This window comes from Mesoplodon mirus, assembly GCF_964341445.2.
Source record: "Mesoplodon mirus genome assembly, chromosome: 6".
NCBI classification, from domain to species: Eukaryota; Metazoa; Chordata; class Mammalia; order Artiodactyla; family Ziphiidae; genus Mesoplodon; species Mesoplodon mirus.
In genome coordinates this window covers 135,850,997-135,870,151 of record NC_138982.1, presented here as the reverse complement: position 1 = coordinate 135,870,151, position 19,155 = coordinate 135,850,997, and the positions used below count along the sequence as shown (strand labels likewise).

The 19,155-nt window shown below is 41.6% G+C and overlaps 2 protein-coding genes across 3 annotated transcripts in view; one reads left to right on the top strand and one right to left on the bottom strand.

Annotated features, from left to right (window-relative positions):
• Positions 1 to 7,138, bottom strand: part of ITSN1 (intersectin 1) — a 244,597-nt gene extending 237,459 nt beyond the window's left edge. The window contains exon 1 of the mRNA XM_082625531.1: positions 6,880 to 7,138. The gene's annotated coding sequence lies outside the window, so the exon portion shown is untranslated. The remainder of the gene's footprint in view (positions 1 to 6,879) is intronic.
• Positions 7,139 to 7,764: 626 nt separating this feature from the next.
• The window catches only part of CRYZL1 (crystallin zeta like 1), a 33,683-nt gene continuing 22,292 nt past the window's right edge, over positions 7,765 to 19,155 (top strand). Inside the window, exons 1-3 of one of the 2 annotated variants that reach the window (XM_082624585.1) lie at positions 7,765 to 7,905; positions 16,532 to 16,603; positions 18,243 to 18,320. In XM_082624585.1, the coding sequence (XP_082480711.1) occupies positions 16,538 to 16,603; positions 18,243 to 18,320 (144 nt within the window). In that variant the 5' untranslated portion in view covers positions 7,765 to 7,905; positions 16,532 to 16,537. The remainder of the gene's footprint in view (positions 7,906 to 16,531; positions 16,604 to 18,242; positions 18,321 to 19,155) is intronic. The other variant, XM_082624584.1, reaches the window with a different exon arrangement.

The window sequence follows — 19,155 nt, the reverse complement described above, 5'->3', positions numbered from 1 at the left end:
TGAAAGATTACTTGCTTCTAAAATCTATTACCCTAAGATTACAGCAGAAATGAATTGATTTTTATAAAACAGTGGATCCACAACACTCTTATTATAGATAATGCATAGGAATGTGTGTGTGTGTGTGTGTGTGTGTGTGTGTTTATACAATGGCTTATAATACAACACATTACCCTTGTCAGAATAAAACTGCTCGGGAAATTTGCCTCAGAGAGAGGTGATTAGCCCTCTACACACACACACACACACACACACACACACACACACCAAATGGCTCCAATGACATCTTGTTTCCAAGGTTTTATCATGAGAATCAGTGTCCTTTGTAACCAGGTTGGTGAAAGCATGACACTAAAAGCCAGTTGGCCTTGTCCATTTCCCTGTAACCACCAGTCACCAGAAGGACTTGCAGACAAAATGCTGGGATGAACAAAACCATCCCTGACAGAGAAACAAGTCAAGGGTTCACCAAGGCACATAGGATCCAAAGCTGGCCCTCCTGCATTAGCATGGTGTACGAGAGTTCCGGTTCCCTCCCCCTTCCTTTTTCTGGGAATGACTTAACCAGTGACAAACCTAGTGAACTGTTTTCATTTTTAGGAAGAAGAATGGGATGTTATTGTGACCTGATTGGTGGTGTGATATGGAAAGTCAGAAAATTCATACACGTGTCACAATGATAGCTAACTTTTTTTTTAGCTGCATTAGGGAGAGGACGTTTAATTTTAACCACCAAGGATTAAAAAAAACTTTGACCAACTGCTATGACCTTGTTACTGAGTTCGCAAAAAAGTTCGTTTGGGTTTTTCTGTAGGATGTTATGCAAAAGTCCGAATGAGCTTTTTGGCCAACAATATTTTCTCAAATTCAGCTGAATCCGAAACTCTATCGCATCCCTCAGCTCACCTCCTGGCTCCACCCCTGGATGAGGAGTAAAGTGCCCCCAGGACCACCCCCACCCGGCCTGGGTGGAGCTCCAGTCCTCACAACAGTGAGAGTGGGTTTTGGTGTCCAGCCTAAAACTGAGCGGTGGTTGTCCTGCCTGACTGAGCAGCACAAACTCGGGCCAGAGAGCTGAAGCCAAAATGATTTCACCAGGGGGCTTCCCTGGTGGCGCAGTGGTTGAGAGTCCGCCTGCCGATGCAGGGGAACCGGGTTCGTGTCCCGGTCCGGGAAGATCCCACATGCCGCAGAGTGGCTGGGCCCATGAGCCATGACCGCTGGGCCTGCGCGTCCGGAGCCTGTGCTCCGCAACGGGAGAGGCCACAACAGTGAGAGGCCCGCGTACCGGAAAAAAAAAAAAAAAAAATGATTTCACCAGCCCTGTCTCTGGGCAATAAGCTAGTAAGGTAAGCTGCCAATCATTAATCCTACTAGAAAAAGGTGAAAAGAGCAATGATGAATTCAAACAGATTAGCTTACTGGAAATTCACCTTGTTAGAGGGCTACAGTCATGAGCAACAAAACTTTAATGATATTCTACCATCACACTTATGAATAGAAGGGTTTTTTTTTTTAAGTGGTCCCCAATGGATGGGTGACAGCTCTCTACAGTGAGGCCTTTGCATACCTGAACTGAACTTCCACCGGGCACTTCAAATCTCCAAACCGGCCGACATGGAAATGTTTGGACAGACTCCCGCTGTCTCCCTAATCACACTTCTGTTATGTTGTCTCGTGTTTCCAAGGCAAGTCCACACCACAAGTAAACTGCCTTTTCCAATTTCGCTAGTCTTCTCTGTGACTCTAATCCTGTTTCTCACGCAGGGGTGCTTTAGGAAAACCACTACAGAGGGAAGGGTAGCACACTGCTTTGAGAGGTGGGTGCTAGACAGGACATGAGGCTTGTTCATGAGCTAACTTATGCGACGAACTCCTCAATGAGAGGGCTTCAAATCTGTGCCCCACCTACTTTATAAATTAATGCACGCCAAGAAACTGCTAGGTTATTTCAAAACAGAAATCGGGAATGTAAAAAGTACCCCCAGTGCCACACAATCCAGCGCTGTGGCTAAGAGTTTGGGCTCTAGAGTAACAAATCTGCATGGCCACTTGCTGGCTCTCTGTTACGTAACTGCAGGTACCTTGGTTTCCAAGTCATATTCATCTAAAGAACCGACAATTTGTGAAAATTAAGTGAGTTAATGCTTATAAAATGCTGTGAACGGACTCAATAAATGTTAGCTACCAGGAATTCCCTGGCGGTCCAGTGGTTAGGACTCCGCGCTTCCACTGCAGAGGGCACGGGTTCAATCCCTGGTCTGGGAACTAAGATCCCGCAATCCACCCAGCACAGCCAAAAACAAAACAAAACAAAACAAAACAAAAAACAAACAGTTAGCTATCATTATGACAGGTGTATGAATTTTCTGACTTTCCACATTGCACCACCAAACTGGTCACAATAACATCCCATTCTTCTTCCTAAAAATGAAAACAATTCACTAGGTTTGTCACTGGTTAAGTCATTCCCAAAAAAAAGGAAGGCGGAGGGAACCGGAACTCTCATACACCATGCTAAGAGTGTAAATTGCTACAACCTTTCAAAATGACAAACTGGAAATATGTATCAAAAACTCTTAAACCATAGCATGCACTTTGATCCTGCAATCACACCTCTAGAAATTTATTCTAAGGAAAAAAAATCTCAAAAGTATATATAGAGATGCATGGAGGAGAGTCATTGCAGAGCTACGATTATAGTGGGTGGTGGGGAAAAAATAAACTAATGTTTAATAAAAACAAATTGGTTAAATTATCATAGACCCATAAAATGGAATATTATTCAACTACTATTATAACTGACTATACAGACATGAAAAGATTCATGATAAGATGTTAAGAAAAAAAGTACAGGTTACAAAACAATCATATGTATAGCAGGATCCCATACTTGCTACCAAAAACTGTAGATAAATAGCCACATGCACACAGAAAAAGGGTCTGGAGAGAAATGTGTTCAGGTAGTGTACCTCTAAGTATTTTATGGTTTTCTACTTTTTGCTGTTCCGTATTTCAATTGTTCTACCATAAACATGCAATTCTTTAAAATACAAGGGATTATCTAAACTGATTATCAGTTTCTTTCTGAAATAACACTGTTAAGCTGAAAGTGATGACAGGTTTATCTTTATTTAGAAAAAAAATTTGCATAGAACTTGATGTTTTATTAAATACTTTTAATGTTTAGTTATTGTTATAATTTTAAAATTATACATATTTAGTGCCAAGAAATTAGCAAGAGACTTTTTTTAAGCAATGGATTTCTACTTACTACCATAAAGTACAGTAGTACAAAAACTGAGCGGACTAGCTAGAGTTTCATATATTTTTATATACCTCAACCTTTTATGATCATCGTTACTACCATTTATTAAATGAATATATCTGAAGAACTTAAGCAAGCACTTAGAAGTATTAGATTTTACTACAACTATTCCCATTTTCAGCTGAGAAACCTGAGGCACTGAGAGGTTAGGTGACTAGATCAAAGTCACAGACTATGTGTGGTCAAACCCAATATTCTCTAGATGTTGCACTCTTAACTACCCATCCCCTCAACTACACAAAAGAAGCTGTTATTTATGGGACTGAGTCCTGTGCTGGACTCTGAAAAAAAGGAGTGAAGGTCATGTTATGAGGATGAAAAATAAAATCAGAAAACATACCAGTTTTCTACATTTTTTGGAGACCAATTTTTATTGCATTATGTTGGGCTTACCATAGCTTATAAAATGGCATTTTAATGTAGTGATAACATAGTAACTTACCACTATACTGTGACTTAAATTTATATTTTGAGTCTAAGCAAACATTCTGCTAGGAGCCTTCTTTCCAGCTTATCGCCGTGAGCAGTCTAAGCTTGGGAAAGGTTCTCTCCTTTCAGCGCCAACCAAACTTACAGAAATGACTGGGGTACAAGTACTTGCAGCTCCTAGCTTAAAATCACTGACTACAAAGTGATAAGATTAACTTTACAAGTAAAGGTTTAAAGACGTGGCCTCACTGTGATGTAATTCACTCAAGTGTTTCACGAAGCTCCTCCAGGCACTCTTCTAGGCGCTGCAGATGCAATGATGAACCAAAGTCTCCGCCCTTCTGAAGTTTATATTATAGGTGTGTCACATACCTGAACGTCACAGTTTTTTATTAGCAGCCTAAGGCATAAAAGCTATCGTCTCTTGAAAAAACTTGCTATCCTCTTCAAAACATGGTCTTAGGACACGCTCAGTGAGAAGGAAGCACAATGCCAGTGGTTCTCCAACGCTACTGTGCAAGAAAACTTCCTGGAGGACTTGCTGGAAATCAGATTCCTGGAGTCTGTATTTTTAGCAAGAACCCCAGGCAATGCTGATATAAGTGTTCTGAGGTCCAGACTCTGAGAAACCCGCCAGTGAGTGGAACCATTCAGAAGAGAATGATCATTCAGAAGAGAAAAGCTCTATGGCAGTGGAATGTGAACTGAGTAATATAAACCCAACCGACCTGTAATTAATTCCCTATAATTCACAAATCTAGCAAATTAAAAAGCTGAGTAAGGGCTTCCCTGGTGGCGCAGTGGTTGAGAGTCCGCCTGCCGATGCCGAGGACACGGGTTCGTGCCCCGGTCCGGGAAGATCCCACGTGCCGCGGAGCGGCTGGGCCCGTGAGCCATGGCCGCTGAGCCTGCGCGTCTGGAGCCTGTGCTCCGCAACGGGAGAGGCCACAACAGTGAGAGGCCCGCGTACCGAAAAAAAAAAAAAAAGCTGAGTAAGAGTAGAGGGATTTACCAGCCCCGCCTTCTTAACCCCCATTATAGGAGATTTGAGTTTGCCTTAATCTAGTTATTTGGGGAAAACATGAACCTAAGCAGAATTTTACTACCAATATTAGGGATAAGCATTAAGAAAAAGGAAATTGCTAGTCAACTGCAAAAAAGAAAATTAGCTAAGAGAGACAAACATTTCCGGGAACTAACTTGCTACCACTCATTTTATGCCCTATTTCACAATGCTTAGTATCTGAACAATCCACAGGGTTCCAAAGTACATCAAAAATTTGTTCATTTCCTCTCTTACTCAGGCAGAATAATAATAGACTTTTGTGAAGGTACCATGTGCCTCAGCAATTTCAATAGGTAACATTCTTAGATAAAGAAATAGCCTTTAAAAAAAAAGTTGTATCAGAAATGCTCCTTACTGGAGCTACTTGAAGAAGTTTTAAATAGTTTTTAAACCATCACTAAATTAGTGTCCCTCATTTCTCAATTTAGATTACCCAAAGTTTCTGGGTTCTTTACAAACCTCCTACAGAAAGAACTCAATATTTTAAAATGGTTTTTTCTTTAGTAATAAGCAAACAACCATCAAAACAACATAAATGTTTCAAGTAAATTATTAAAAATTTGAGAACAAAAACACATAGTATTTTGTTCTCAGTGACAGGTAGAAATCATAACTTTGGGGGGCGTTTAAGTTTCTGCACCTTAAGTCATCTAAAAATAAAGGTATTCCAACGAATACATTCCTCCTATTTCAGAGGTTAAGAGTAGCACTATATAAACCAGCTGGCCTGCTGCATGCATGGCCCCAGTTCCTTCCCTCAGATCCTGTCCACCACATAATCCATGAGATCTCTGAGCCTGGTCTTCATCCTTTCAAAGGGATTAGTAAAAACTGCCTCCCCATTGACAGAATTGAGAATTTCCAGATGCATTTTTTGGTATGGTATTTGTTTTTATTATCTATACTTTTTACTGTACTTGTTTTTAGTATCTGTACGTTCCGACCACGGAAACATTAAGAGCAGGATGCCAGCAGATAAGCACAAAGAAACGCATCTGTCCGGAGTCTGCATGTATTTAAAATTTCAGGCTGGTGCTGCCTTCAGAATAGCATTGATGATGGCAAAGTTCTAAAGGAAACTTTCATATTAAGAGGCCATCAAAAATCTCCATAGCCTTCAACTCAACATAGAAGCCGCTAATTTATTTCTTCAAAAGCAACGCCTTTAGTCTGAATCACAACAAAAGATGTCTATAGGAAATATAATCTACGAAGTTGCCTTCTAATCCAAAGGCAAACAAGGAGTAAAGGAAGGCGCAACCCATTCCTCGTTGGTTTCCTTTTCCTGGGGATTCTGATTACATTTCCTCGTTCAAGCAAGAGCCGGTAATTGTGCCTTCGGTCCACACCGTAAAGCCGTGTCTGTGCGTAAAGAAAGGAAGGGGAACGGCAGACACCGGGGACGCGCTCCCACTGAAAGGAAAGCCGCTTTCCGTTAAATACCATCAGAGACAGCCCCAGCAGCAAGACTCAGGGCCAAACGGCATTGACTGTCCTTCACTGACAGGGATTTTGAAGGCACAGGAGAGAGAAAAAGGGATGAGCCGGGGACTCAAGGCCGGGGGAGAAAGGCGGGAGGCGCGACGCCGCTCCCCGCGAGCTCCGGATCCCCGAGAGGCTGGCGGGGAAGCGAGGCTTGGCCGGCCCGCCAGGCTCAGGCGGCCGAGGGCAGCGAGGTCAGCCCTGGGAGGAACGACCGCCCCACGTCCTCCTGAGGAAGGAGGGACCCCGCTCTCCGGCCACGGCTGCAGACGCCCATTCAACCCGAAGCCCGTCCCGTAGCCGCCACCCCCTCAGTCCGCCGCGGAGCCCTGGCCTCCCGGCGCCCGCCAGCCGGCCGCCCCACCGCAGCCCCCGGGAGAATAGGAAGGACGAGGCACAGGGTCTGCGGGTGCCGCGCCTCCCGACCGTGCGGCAAAGGGTGAAGGGCGCCCGGAGGGACGCGCACCGGCCCGGGGAACGGGCGCCCCAGGCGGCCATCGCGCCGACCCCCGCGCCGACCCCCGCCCCTGCCGCCTTCCCGGTCCAGGCCGCCGCGGTCCAGCCCGCTCCTCACCTCATCTCCAGGCGGGTCCACGCTGCCGCCCCAGGGACAAATCAGTGCAGCTCACTCGCAGCGGGAGGGAACGCAGGAGCCGCAGCCCTGCACACCATCCCCGCCCGCCTGCCTCTCCGTACGTCCCGGAGCCCGCTCGGGATTCTCCCTTGCGAGCCGCCGTACTACGGAGCAACCAAGCTGCGCTCCCTCCCCTCTTCTCCGCTCTTCTCTACCTCCTTCGCTCCCTCGCTCCCGCCTATCTCCTCATCTCCCTCGGCTGCCTCCCCTGCTCCCATCCACCCCTCCATCTCCGCCCCGGGTGGGTGGGGACAAAAAAACCTACCAATCGGAAGAAGGAGCCTACACCTCCTCACCGCCCCCTATCTCTAGCCCCGCCCACCGCGGGAACCAAAGGAGGGGCAGCTGAAAAAAATGAAAGAGGACGGAGTGACAGCCGAATAAACCAATCAGCAAGTTCAAAGGGGGCGAGACCTGGGCTCTCCTTCCTCCCCACCCCCTTTCCAGAAGGCGTAACTAGAGACGTCTGGTCTGGGATTTTCCTGACGGGGCTTAGGCATATTTTGTTCCACGATTTCGGTGCATTTCTCCGTTGCCGTGCGAGGCGAGACACTAGTTAGGATGCATTCAACTAACTAACGGAAAGTGTTAAAGGAAAGAACAATGTGGAGGCAAAAGGGAGGCGGGGCACAGTCCAAAGAAGATGATGGGGCTACGGTTGGAATGAGGAAGGGTGTGGTCTTTAACTGATATTTGCATAAAACTGAACCCTTCGGCAACTAGGACTTCGCGCATTTATTGGTAGCCTCTGGTGCATCGCCTTAGAGCATGCCGGGAGATGTAGTTCCATGTTCGTTGCTATGGCGTTCCCTATAGCCTCGGAGAGTCCGAGAGCCTCCGAGACTGACGAGCGGCCTGGCCAATGGGAATAGCCCCTGGCCCAGAGGGGGCGGGGCGGGCCCTCTGCAGAAGGACTCGAAGGTGGCTGTGGTGAAGGTGCAGGCCGTCGGAGCCGCTCCGAGGCAGGTGAGTGCCGAGAAACGTGCTGCGTGTCTCGGGCAACCGGGCCTTGCGGGAGAGAGCGGGAGACGACCCGGCGAACCGTCCAGCCCTGAGGCGGATGGTGGTTACCGTCCTCAGATCTCTCGGGCCCAGGCCTCGCTTAACTGAGGCCGCTGAGGGGCGGGTAAGACTTGACTTGACTGACGATTTCCTGGTCCTTACAGGTTTGGATGGTAGATTTTACCTCAGTTTGTATCTCTCTCCACATTTGTGGAGGCAGAAGTCTGGAAGTTCCCTTCCACTGAATCTCCCAGGTTGGATTTCTCCCCTTCCTGCATCTTTTTGTTCCTCTACTTGGAGTTTCTTTTTCTTTCTACCTTACTCCTTCCCTACCGCCGCTTTCTCCTCCACTTTTGTTTTTCGGTGAGCACTTACTTAAAGCCAGGGTATTCGCATTTATGTAACTGTAGGGCCAGGTTTGTCCTCCAGAGTAAGCTCAACAGAGGAACACTCTGGAGCAATGCGTGAGAACCACCTCAGAATCATACTGAAGCGCAGATGCTGATTGTGTAGGTCTGGGCGATCCTGAGAATCTGCAGTTTGACAAGCTCTCAGGTGCAGCTAGTCCACGTCATGAGCAGCCGGGTTCTCCATCAGCTCTGAGTGCAGATTTAATGAGAGCCACGTTTAAAAAAAAAAAAAAGGAAAGAAAGAAAAAAGAAAAGAAAGATGAAATTATTTTTAAAGTTTCATTTAACCCAGGATGTCTAAAATATTACCATTTCGGGATTTCCCTGGCCGTCCAGTGGTTAGGACTCCGAGGTCTCACTGCCAAGGGCCCCGGTTCCATCCCTCGTCTGGGGAACTAAGATCCCACAAGCCGCGCGGTGTGGCCAAAGATAAAAAATAAAATATTATCGTTTCGAGACATAATCAGATATTTTAAAATCGAGATATTCTGCATTCTCTTTTTCTTCATATTAAGTCTTCGAAATCTGATGTGCATCTTAAACTAACAGCACATCTCAGTTCTGACTAGGCACAGTTCAGGGGCTCCTTGGTGGCTAGTGGCACAGACCTAGATGATGTCATAGCCCACGGGCAAAATTAAAAGGTGTTAAAACTCAAGTTGCTCTGGACAGAACCCCTCGCTGCTCTTTGAGATGGGCTTTGGAACTCTTGATATTTTACAAGTTCTCTGCTCAGTTTACAGAAATAATAGTAAAAACAGTCAACGTCTATTGAGCACTTACTGTGTGCCAGGTATTGTACTGAGGGCTTTGCATGTATTTTTTTAAGCCTTACAGTACCCCCTTTGAGGTAACTACTGTTATTATTCCTGTTTTATAGGTATGGAATCTAAGGCCCAGAAGGTTAAAATTACGTAGCCCAAGTCATACAGTGAATAAGTAAGAAAGCCAGGGGCCTCCCTGGTGGCGCAGTGGTTGAGAGTCCGCCTGCCGATGCAGGGGATACGGGTTCGTGCCCCGGTCTGGGAGGATCCCATATGCCGCGGAGCGGCTGGGCCCGTGAGCCATGGCCGCTGGGCCTGCGCATCCGGAGCCTGTGCTCCGCAACGGGAGAGGCCACAACAGTGAGAGGCCCGCATACCGCAAAAAAAAAAAAAAAAAAAAGAAAGCCAGGATTCAGGGTAGGGTCAGTTATGACTTCTCAATCGTATCCATCCATCACTGCAGTGTATAATTATTACCTTTTATCACTAATTTCAACTTATTGATGCCTCTGCTCTAGATGGCAGAGGATGAGACATTCAAATTTGAAAGAGGGGGCTCACCATACAAGGCAAAGTTGCCTGTCAGTTGCAGTGAAATATTGTGGTAGTTTTACAACTCTCTGTGCTGTGCATTCAAAATCACAGTTCTAGATTGAAGAAGAGTGCGCAAAACCTCAAGGAGATATGTAGGCCTTTGAACCAGTACTATACCCTGGACAGTAATGTGTCTTGGTTCATTTGTGTACCTCCTTGAAGGAGGAAAAAGGGAAGGCTTGGGAATTCTTAAAATGTTTCACTATGGAATCACAGTGTTTTGGGGGTTGGTGTTTGGTGAAATCTTTTTTTTAATTGATAAAAATGTTTTCTTGCTCCTGTGAACTTCACATAGAATAGTTCAAAGACAGCTTTATTTATGATTTTTCTAGACCCAATAAACAGTATACGTTGAGCTAATGACAGTTTTATGAGTAGAAAAGCAAAAACACACATATCCACATAATGCTAAAATGTAGTATTTTGCAAAATAATTTTCTTCTCTTTTTATACATTATAATAAAGATGACATCTCGTGAATTATTTTCCCTTGCTTGTGAATTTATTAGTAAATATTTAATCAAAATTACAGCTCCTACTTTGCATCTGAAGTAAGAAATGATTTAAAATCCTATAGTGATTTAGAAAACTAAGTGTTGACAAACTGCAATAATGTTAGTTTGTGGAGAAGAACATCCCTTAAGTCAGTTGGAGAAGAGGGAGAATGTATTACGAATATAGGGAGGACCCCTCAGTTGCTTATCTTCCTCATCACCTGCATTGTTCCAGTGTCACATGATTAAGCCAGCAGGAAGGGATGACTGTCATTCATGCCACCATTGGCTCCACTGTTCCCCAGTAGTACAATATGGGAAAATATGATGCTAATTCAGAAATATAAATGAAAGTTAAGTTTCTGTCGTTCTAGATCTTACTGTATTAAATGGCCCTACATCAAATAGAAACTGTAACAAAAATTTCTAATCTTTCAATTAATAACCATCCCACTTCCCCAGTCAACCCACTACCCACCCCCCATCAGTACTAGCAAGGGGGTCCTACTAGTAAGAATTCTTAAGTGAAAAAGTATTTTGTAAATCAACAAATAACAATAGTTAAGCTCTCTTGGAGGCAGGAGAATTAATCAAAAATTCTTTTGCGATTCAAAAGAGGTCATTGCTGAAGCCACTTGTTGCATATATAGGCAACAATTTGACGTATCCAACCAAATGCCTCTTGTTGTTGCTTCCACCTAAAGCCCATATCAAAAAAACTTTTTTTCCTTTCGCAATTCTTCACCTATCTTTAGATCTCAGGTTGTGTGAGATGTAAAGATTATGCGTCACTTGTATAAATTCATTTGAGTATGTCTTGATAATGTTCATCTAAATCTAGATTCTCATAATTAGAAGAGACTTTGTTATGGTCATCTCATCCCCCGACCCCCTCAACTGCTGCTTGAATCTCCTTTATGATGCCACTGTGACTGTATATCCAGCCTCTAGTTTAAATCCATCTAGTAAGAGGGACCATTGCAACTTCATACATTTTCCTAAGTGTTAAATTATATACCTAAAATGTGAAATAAAAAGTTCTTATAATACATGTTATTAGCTAGAAATGCTTTCCAGGTTTAGCTAGGTATGAGCCACTATCACAGTGTCTCCCATTCCCATCTTGTAACAGACCCAGGAGGACAGTACAGTGTGTAGCCAAACACCTGTGTATTCATTGCTTATGTAAAGTGTCCGTAAAATATACGGATTTCTAGAGACTGTTGCCTGCACAATGTAGAGATATGCCTCCCTCTTTAAGAAGCAGAGCTGGCCTGTCTAGTTAGGACTGCCAGTCTCCTCCACAACCTGCAAAGTATGGCATTTGAACCAAGCCTCCAATAGTTACTTTGATTATGCTGACCATATGTTTTATGGGTACATGGTTTGACATACTTCTTTCTCTGATATGTGGATATGTATGAAAAGTCCCACAGATGGGTAAGAACATTGTTAAAATTTAGTATTGTCACCTCTTTAATATAACTGAAGATTTACCCGGAACAATCCAGCTAGTATCATAATGCTGTACACTAGGCCCAGCATGATGGGCCAACATTTCAGAGTTGACTTCATCTGGTTTTTTTGGTAGCCTAGCTGCTTGACAGTGTATCTGTGCTTTCCTTAAAATATAAATTAGGGTGGGGTAGAAGCATTAAAACTGAATCCCGAACCTGAAGTGGCCACCAAATTGTAAAGTTTGTGTTGGGGAAAAATGGAAAATTGAGCATATAAGAAGAGTTTGGACTTTCAGGCTTAAGTTGTCCATAGAGTAACAGGTGTATTGGAAAGAAAGGAAGCCATTCAGCAGCCTGTGGCCATAGCCCAGGCCTGAGGCATTGCAGTGTTAGCCCATCACTGTGCTAACAAATAAAGTGAGCAGGTAAGCCAGGACATTATAAAGGAAAAGGAAGCCTTATGGTTGATAAGTTAATGCAGAGGAAGGAATTATGATAGATTCTAAAATATCCTCGATGACTGAAGTTTGGTACAGCAAAATCTTGTTTGGGGAAAAAAAACACATCTAGTTTTATGTCCATTGATTTTGAGGTTGATCTGATACTCAAAACACTTTTGGTCTGAAAGTGTAGATAAGGAATGATCTGTAGAGGTTTTATTTACAATTATTAATAGATGAGCTCCTTGGGGCATAGTGTAGCAGGGGAAGAGCAAGTGGAGTTCATGTTGTTATAACTAAGATGAAACCATTTGAAATTTCTTCCCTTTGATTTTTTTTTTCAGAAATTCCTTAAAAGATTAGTATTTTCTTTAACTACTTTCTTGGTGTTATTTATGGTAAATGTTTAATTTATGCAAATTCCTTATTCTGCTTTGTACCAAAAATTATTTAAAATAGAGGTCTTAATTTTTGTTTCTCCAAATTTTTAATATGTTACCATTATAAAAATTTAAAGTATTATAACCATAATCTTCGATTTGTGGACTTATGTCAAATATATTTAAAATCAGATGTACCTGGAAAACTTTAAAATCATTATGCTTTTTCTAGGGCTTTTTACATCAGCCTATATTTTTAAACAGATTTATTTTTATTTAAAAGTTTTACGTAGCACTTTTTTTTTTTTTTTTTTTTTTTTTTTGCGATACGCGGGCCTCTCCCTGTTGTGGCCTCTCCCGTTGCGGAGCACAGGCTCTGGACGCGCAGGCTCAGCAGTCATGGCTCATGGGCCCTGCGGCATGTGGGATCTTCCCGGACCGGGACACGAACCCGTGTCCCCTGCATCGGCAGGTGGACTCTCAACCACTGCGCCACCAGGGAGGCCCCATAGCACTTTTTTGATAAAGGAAAGCTTACAGTAGAATATATAATTTTGAGGTTGCATAACATTCATCCTTGGAAATGGCATGATAAATAGTATACATTTAATTTACATTTTTATTTTATGAGGTGTTCACTTATTTCCTGTGTGCAAATATCTTTACTGTCAATAAAAATTTTGTTAAATAATGGACTAAGTGTTCCATTTAATCTGGACCAGTGCCTAAGAAACTTAGTGGGACTTGAATATCATCCATTCTACCATTTCCTCCCTGTTAAGAACTTAGTATTGGGACTTCCCTGGTGTCGCAGTGGTTAAGAATCCACCTGCCAATACAGGAGACACGGGTTCGAGCCCTGGTCTGGGAAGATCCCACATGCCACGGAGCGACTAAGCCCATGCGCCACAACTACTGAGCCTGTGCTCTAGAGCCTGAGAGCCACAACTGCTGAGCCCGCCTGCCACAACTACTGAAGCCTGTGCGCCTAGAGCCCATGCTCTGCAACAAGAGAAGCCACTGCAATGAGAAGCCCATGCACCGCAACGAAGAGTAGCCCCTCTCGCTGCAACTAGAGGAAGCCCTCGTGCAGCAAGGAAGACCCAACGCAGCCAAAATAAATAAATAAATTAATTAATTAAAAAAAAAAAGAACTTAGTACTCATTATTGGGGTTGCAAAACAAGTAATAGTTCCTCAATTTTCTTCTGGCCACTTTTGTATAAACACTTCTCTTTCTTCACTTTGTAACTTTGAGGGGTTTTTTTGCTCCCACATGTTTCCTTATTGGACCAACTAAACATTACTTTTTTCTACCAGCCAGATTGATTGTAACCTAATTTGGAGGAACTATTTAGGATGATCAGACCAAAAATACTGGCAGTATTATGTATATAACAGTTGTCTTAAGGGACACACGGGGATCACACAAACAGCTTCCAGGGTCTTTGAAACTGGAGGTGCATACAGTATGAGATCCACGTGACTGCTGATCTGGGAGACATGCCGTATGTTCTCAGATGCAATGGGCAGGGAAGACAGTGGCTTCCAGAATTTCAAAGGGAGACACTTTGAAATCAAGGTGTTGATGTGTAATTATTTCATTTCTCAAAATGGCAACTCCAGTAGCTCCAGACTGAGTGGGAGCAGAGGTTTATGTATTTCGTAATAAGGAATATTGATTCTTCGAAGCAATAGCTGGGAAAACCCACTAGTTAGTGAGTGAATAAAGCAAGGCTTTGTTTGTTAGTATGTAACAATGAAATCTAGAAGCATGGGACAGATGGGGTAGATTGCAAGTCACTGGGAGGTGATTTCAGATAGGGAGTAGGACTTGAGCGTCACTTACTTCACAGAATCTATAGCGTAAGTACTGCACAGTCTCAGAGAGCAGGCAGTGCCTGGAGCCCTGAGACAGCGGTGGCCATATGGTGTGAAGTCATGCTGACTAGATCAGACAGGGTATGTGTTGGAAAAATGGGGGGAGTAAGCTAGACTAGGGACAGTGAGTATGCATCTTAGACAGCCTTGACAACTAGGCAGAAGAGCTTAGATTTCTATAAAAGGGAATGCATAGCTGCTGCTCTGTGCTTAGGTTCTTCCCCTCTCCCCTACCACCCCAGCAAACACATTGATGTATGTACGCACGCACACACCCACCCCAGAGGGCTTCTCTAACCAGAGGGCTAGACTTAATTTAATCTTCCTACCTGGCTCTTCTTTTCTTTTATATACTTTGTTGATAGATGCTACATACATAATTTCTATAAATGTCTGGAATGTGTACTCATTTCTCTTAGTTCCAGCATTTGATTCTTCCCTTCTAGAAAGTAGCAACCATTACTGAACTGCTCAGTAAAAATCCACTGTACAGATCCATTAGATCCACTAAGATTCTGCTTGCAGGGCCGGCTTCATGAGTGCGGGACCTATGCAGTCACAATGGACCTCACACTCAGAAGGGACTCAGGCTTGGTTTAAATGCTTGGCTGTCACCATCTTGAAATTTTAATAATTTCTGGACAAGTTTCCCCACATTTTCATTTTTCAATGAGCCTTACAAGTTGGGTTGCTAGTTCTGTCAACAAGCACTTAATTATCAATCCTAAACTAAAGGAGATAGGATTCTAGTTTTAAGTGATACATCTAACGTTAGCAGCTCAATAGAAAACCATTAAATATAATGGTTAAGAAAAATGACTTTGGAGTTGGTAGCACCTGATTTGTCTCAGCTGTAGCCCAGCGGGTGCCATGAGACCCTAGGTATGTGCCTTAGCCTCTGTGAGCCTCAGTTTGCTCATCCATAAAATAAATTCAGTAATACTGTACTTTCACCAAAAAATATGTACAAGATTGTTCTTAGCAGGATAATTTGTAAAAGCCTTAACTGGAAACAGTCAAATGTCTATCTTTAGTGGAATGGATAATAGTAATTTATTCATACAATGGAATACCATATAACAATGAGAATGAATGAAATAAATACAACTACAGGCAACAGCATGAGTGAAATTCATAACACTGAGAGAAAGAAACTAAACATAAAGGAGCATGATTTCATTTATATAAAGTAAAAAACAGACAAAACTAACCTGCTCTTAAAACTTGGATATTGAGTGTCCTTAGGAGGGGGAGGTAGTGACTAGAAGGGGAACCAGGGAGCTTCTGGAGTTCTAGTGATGTGTTTCCTGCTATGACATGGCCACATTCACTTTGTAAAATTCAGCAAGCTATACACTTAGGATCTGTGAACTTTTTTATGTGTATTTTTTTTTAGTTAATTTTTTTTTGGTAAGTTTTCCTTTGCTCGTTTGTTTCGGTTTTTGGCGGCACCACGCAGCGTATGGGATCTTAGTTCCCTGACCAGGGATCGAACCTGCACCCCCTGCATTGGAAGCATGGAGTCTTAACCACTGGACTGCCAGCAAAGTCCTTCTATGTGTATTTTATACAGTACTTCTATAAAATTTACATTTAAAAAGTAGTCTTGTCATACAATTACTATGAAAATTAAAGAAACAGCTGTGAATCCTTAGAGATGCTTCAAGAAGTCCGCAGAATACAGGTTTAAATACTTCCATTAAATGGCTTATAAACTGACACAGAGGAATTAGGGGTATAATTTCAATGAGTGTCTTGATTGTCCACTTTTTCCTTTTTTAATGGTCTTTTTTAAGACTTTGAAAGCCCTTTCAGTGACACCTTTGGTTATTAAAATTGAGCCCTCTGGCCTGCATAAGGTTTTTTTTTAATTTTTTCAAGTACATCTCAAAATTTTTATTGAACAGTAAAGTGAAGTTAAGCACATGCTCACCTTTGTGTGAAAGGTTGAACTATAAGCCCATTCTCAAGTGCATACCAGAGATTGTTGCATATTATCTTGTTTGATTGCTTTCAAGAACTATTACCTGAATTCGTTTGAAGACAACACTTAGAGTTGTCATTTTATCCTTTGCCAGCACTATTTTTCAATTTTTACTTTCATTTGATCTGGAAGATGTTTTGTTGATTAGTTTTATTTCATGTATATTTTTTCTTTTTTTTGTTTTTAGGTGACTATGAAAGGCTTATATTTTCAACAGAGTTCTACAAGTGAAGAAATAACATTTCTGTTCCAAGAAAGGGTAAGAAAAATTGTTTAATCATTAAATGAAACAAGATAGTGTATTTTCCATATGTGACAGACCCAGTTTTAAATGGCCTGTTACAAATTATTTTGAGTTGAACTAAATGAGTGAAAATTACTTAAGTGAAACCCTATAAATTACTTTAGTCTTATGTGAAAACAGTGGTCCATATTGTGGTATAACTATATTTTTTAATAGAGTTGATACAAAAGAGTTTTTGTTCCTCAGGGTGGTGGCATAAAAGATATTAGGAAAACAGACTTCAGTAGTCTTATGTGTTGCAAAATTAACCCAATTTATTCTGAATACCACAGTAAAGTGAGTTTTCAGATTGTAGGCATATTTCAGAAAATACTTTCTCTCATATTGGGAAATGAAAGAGGTGGAAAAGCATTGTTTTTCACACTAACTTCTGAGCTGTGCGAAGTTACCTCATTCACTAAGCCTTAAATGGTTTCCAATTTTTTACCACTTTAAGCATAGATAGTAGAATTTTCATACCTTGGTGATTGATTGAAGGTTTGTGGCAGGCCAGAGTCATTATCCCACTGTAAATTTAGGAATGAAAACTAAGTGCTATATGTATTTCATAGTGCCTGTATTTTTCATAGTAGTAATAAGAATTTCCGGCTCATAAACACAATCCAGTTTTTCTGTGTTATCTTTCTACAACTCCAAAATCATTTAAGTTAGTAGGCTAACTTCTACCATTGGGTCAGGATGAAAGGTCTAAGAGTTTTGATTGGCTCTCAGGAGCAATCATCACCAGGTTCACACAATCATGAGTAAGATCCACAAAATCCACAAATTCGTCGATATTGTTGAATATATTCGTGTTATCACCAAATATTCCCAAATCTGAGTTTTAAAAAGGGATATCCCAGAGTATTGTGTTCATATCAAATTAAACGCAGGGATCCCTTTGATAGAACACAGGAGGCACTGTGCAAGTAGCTGCTCTAGCCAACTTTTGATCTAATATTGGGGCATATCAGGGGTTGAGGAAAGCATTTTAATTATTGGTGTCATTGGTGGATGACATTGAGTACTGGAGTCTGAAATATCTTTGCCTTTGAAGTTATGTCTAGCTGTGGAATATGAGGAATAATTAAGTTCCATTAAGTTTGTATTTTGACCCTAGAGTGCCATGAGGCATGCTGAAATGTCCAAGGCAGATGTTAAATAAGGCAGAGATTAACAAATGACACTAACGAACTTTATTTATAGCATTAAGAAAATTCCATAATCAGTACGGTGTATATATTATGTGTATGTGTTTAAGGCTATCCCTGCATGAAGGTTTGATGCTTTGAGATTATTTAAATTAAAATGAGGTACAGTATTTGTTGCTCTACTTTGTTATCCTGTGTTCATTGCCTACACATATATCCCTGTCAGTATCTTAAGTACCTTTTCAAAATATGTACCCTAACTAAGGCTTTTTAAAATTTTTACCCCCAAATTCCCTATATTCTTTTGTATTATATGCTATAGGATAATTGCTTGTACCTTTTTCAGTTAAGTTAGGTGTAAGATTTGGAGTCTGTTTGATTTTGTTCAATTATGTGTGAAAATTTTTGCAGCATGAAGGCATATTCTCAAAGAAATGTGTAATTATTTTATTATTTGGTTCTAGGAGAATCTTCCTGTTACAGAGGATAACTATGTGAAGCTTCAAGTTAAAGCTTGTGCTCTGAGCCAGATAAATACAAAGGTATAAACACAAAGTTATTGGTACTCTTATTTTGGCCAAAAGTCAAATGAGAGTTTCACAATATATTTAGCGTACAAAAGTTATAATAATAACAACTGACTTCTGAGTATGAAGAAATTATCATTCTTAGAAGAATAGAACAGCTAGGTAAAAGATTAAATGTTCATTTGTGTATTTCTATATTAAGGTAAATTATTAGCCTAATTGAAGTCATGCATTTCATATTATTATATGAAAATATTTTATAAACTCCTTTACATTGTGAAAAGCTGAGAATTTATAATTACTAAGGCCTGTAATCAAGGAAGAAGTGACTGTTTAAATATAGTAAAAATAGAAACTAGAAACCTAAAATTAATAAGTCTCTAGTCTGTAGATATTTCTAGTCAATGTCTTGATAGGGTTCATATTCTTCTTGTCATTTCTCTTTGTCTCTCTCTCTCATACACCACCTCACACCACCCCACAGTAATCTTCCATTATTGACCATGAAGTACATGGAAAGTCTTCAAATGGTAAATAAATAAAGTATGGTTAAATGTGCCATGATAAACAGAGCAGGCCCATTTACTCAGTTTTATAAAGATGAATACTATAGTTTCATTGGACCCTTAACTTATTGGCTTATAATGTCAGCATAATTTCTAGGGATCTAAAAGTTTTCTTCAGTAAAGTCACATTTAGGAAAACTACAGAACAAAGGTATAGGCTTCCACTGGGCGATTCTGTAACATGAGCATGACTTGAGAAGTGAATTAGTGAGATGCCCTGAAGTCCTTTCACTGGGAATAATCTACTGTTCCTTATCTGCAGAGGTCTGTGTTCAGCCCTTCCA